The 2,665-nt window shown below is 45.9% G+C and overlaps 1 protein-coding gene across 1 annotated transcript in view; it reads right to left on the bottom strand.

Annotated features, from left to right (window-relative positions):
- CYP4F3 (cytochrome P450 family 4 subfamily F member 3) overlaps window positions 1–2,665 on the bottom strand; it is a 45,871-nt gene that overhangs the window by 11,407 nt on the left and 31,799 nt on the right. The window contains 2 exon segments of the mRNA XM_017893710.1: window positions 528–798; window positions 1,417–1,538. Of these exon segments, the coding sequence (XP_017749199.1) occupies window positions 528–798; window positions 1,417–1,538 (393 nt within the window).

Here is a 2,665-nt window from a genome sequence, read left to right as displayed (position 1 = left end):
AAAGAAAGAAAGAAAGAAAGAAAGAAAGAAAGAAAGAAAGAAAGAAAGAAAGAAAGAAAGGAAGGTAAAAACATAGACAAAGACAAAGACACAGATAAAGACAAAGACACAGATACAGACAAAGACATACAGATATGGCCAATGACAAAGACAAAGACATACACACAGTCACAGTCATAGACAGAGACACAAACTCAGAGACAAAGATATAGAAAGACATAGGCAAAAACATAAACATAGATCCAGACATAGACATAGATGTAGATGTACATATTTAAATGTGGCCAATTAACTCATTAGCTTGTAAATAGAGCAAACTCTCAGACTTGTCAGTTTCAAACCTAGCAGCTCCCTGCTATGTGCACTCCACAGAGTCATCTCCAAAACCTATCTCTGCCTGTCCCTCTCTTCCTCAATCACCTTCCATGGCTCCTTAGTGCCTTCTGGATCAAGTTCAACTTCTTTCATCTGACATTTCACATGAAGCTCCCTTCTACTTCTTGAATTCAGATCCCAGGGAAGCCCACCTTGCTCAGCAGGAGCACATCAATGAAGTCCAAAGTCTTGGATTTGGCCTTGGCTTGGAGAAAGTCATCAACACCCTGGCTAGGAAGGGTGCGGCGCCGCTCTTGGATGACAGCGTCTGTGAAGTCGTGCACCAGGCGGCAGGCCCTCCGGAAACGCTGCCCATCATGGGTGAGATAATACAGGAAGTCTATGTACAGGAAGAACTGCTGGTGTCTTTTTACCACAAGGGCACTGAGCTCCAAGATGGCGGCAATATATTCACTGGGCTTCCTGCAGGATAAAGGCAGAAAGGGAGGCAACAATTTAATACACCTGAAGCCCCAGGAGCACCTCCCACCAGCAGCCAGGAGCTACCTCCTATCAGTAAACGGAGTATCCAGGAACAAATGACCCCACAGATACAGGGTGGGGATCAGCACGAAATCAACTCTCCAGGCTCTCTTTTCTCTCCCTGTATCCAATCTCTGTGACATGCCTCCATGCCGCTAGGCACCTGGAGGATAGTTTGCACATTATGCTCCTATTCTCTCTCTCCCTCCCAGTATACAGTCTTGCCCCTTCTCCTTCCTGAAGCTGTCCACAAAGCTCGGACTTTATGCTCCTCCAACTAGTGCATGGTCCAGCTTCCACCCTAGCTTCTTAACTCCATTTAGTGCTACATTACAGTCAGTCCCTGACAGAGACCCGCTCTGACCACACCCACCAGTTCGAACCCTTTTAATGAGTCCCTAGAAACCTCAAGATAAAATTTATACCAGTCCTTCAATGATCAGGTATAACAAAACTCCTCCAGGAAAGTTTGTCTGATTTCCCTGCTCAGTCCTCCCTCCCCCACCTATCCACCTTGGGTCCACGGCCCAAGATCCCAGACCCTGGGCAAGAACTTACTCCTGACAATGGCTGTCAAAGCTGAAGACACATTTCTGCAGACTGTCCAAGGTCATGAGGCTGATGTGCTCAAACATGTCCAGACGGGCACTGCCCTCTGAGGCCAGGAGCTGCCACTTGGCCTAGCCAGAGAAGGGGACAGAGCTGGGGCAGGCTTCTTGCTCCCTTGAGCACCTCTCCAACCCCAACCATCAAGATGCACTCCCCAGAATAAGCCTCTTCATTTTTTCCCCTAGGACCCCTCCCCAGGGAGGACCAGGTTATGGTGCAAGCAAAAGCTGTTACTATTAAGAGATGAAGACCCAAGATTGGGAGTTAGGAGACCTAGGTTCAAGTTTCAGCTCTGGCTCCTGTGCTCTGTGTGCCATTAGTCAATTCACTACCCCCCCCTGTATCTTCAGGAACAGTTAAGATGATGTGCTTTGGAGCCATATAATTCACGTTAGAAACTCTGCTTCACCACGCCAAGCTCACTCATTAGCTGGGTGAACTTGGATTAGCCCTCTAATCTCTCAGACCTGCAGTTTCATCATCTGCCATGGGGCAGAAACACATCATCTCTCCTTCACAGAGTTCTTAAAATCAAATTAGACAATATATACTCATGTCATGGAATGGGCACATGGCATTGTTTCTGGCATATGGTGAGTGCTTGATAAATGTTGGGTTTCCTCATCTGCATTGTTATAAATTGATTACCAAAACATCCCTATGTTTGTAGAGGTAGTCCTCCATGAGTCCTGAGCACCCTTTCTGGGCATGTCACAAATGCAAGACACTGATGTTCTTAACTTAAAAATTTTCTCAGAGTTGTGTTTGCAGAAAATAACTTTGAGGATATGCTGCTTCTGCTTGCTATAAAAACAGATTCCTAAGCCTAACGCCCCTTCCCTGTAATGCAGTATATGATGTCAGCAGGCATTTATAGAAGCCCACCTGTGTCAGCCCATGGGATTGGAGAGGCTTGGAGAAGAAATGCAATCTAACAAGAAACACATACTCCTCTCTGTTTCATGAATAGTAAAACTATCCTTTGTCTCTGACCCAGGAGTTTCTTGTTCTTCCAGAAGAATTTATGAAACAGTAACTAGCTTAACATCAATTTTAAAGTTAAAAAAAATCTAAACACTTCACAAAACTTTTGCTCCAATTCTTCCCTTCTCCTCATGTCCACACCCTTTGCAATGTGGTTTTTCAGCAACTCCCAGTAATAGAGCCTATTTTACCGCCCCCCCCCCCCCCCCCCCCC

Source organism: Rhinopithecus bieti, unplaced genomic scaffold, assembly GCF_001698545.2.
Source record: "Rhinopithecus bieti isolate Rb0 unplaced genomic scaffold, ASM169854v2 scaffold_23826, whole genome shotgun sequence".
In the NCBI taxonomy this organism is placed as follows: domain Eukaryota; kingdom Metazoa; phylum Chordata; class Mammalia; order Primates; family Cercopithecidae; genus Rhinopithecus; species Rhinopithecus bieti.
Note: the sequence above shows the minus strand (reverse complement) of the source record. Positions and strands in the feature narration are given on the sequence as shown.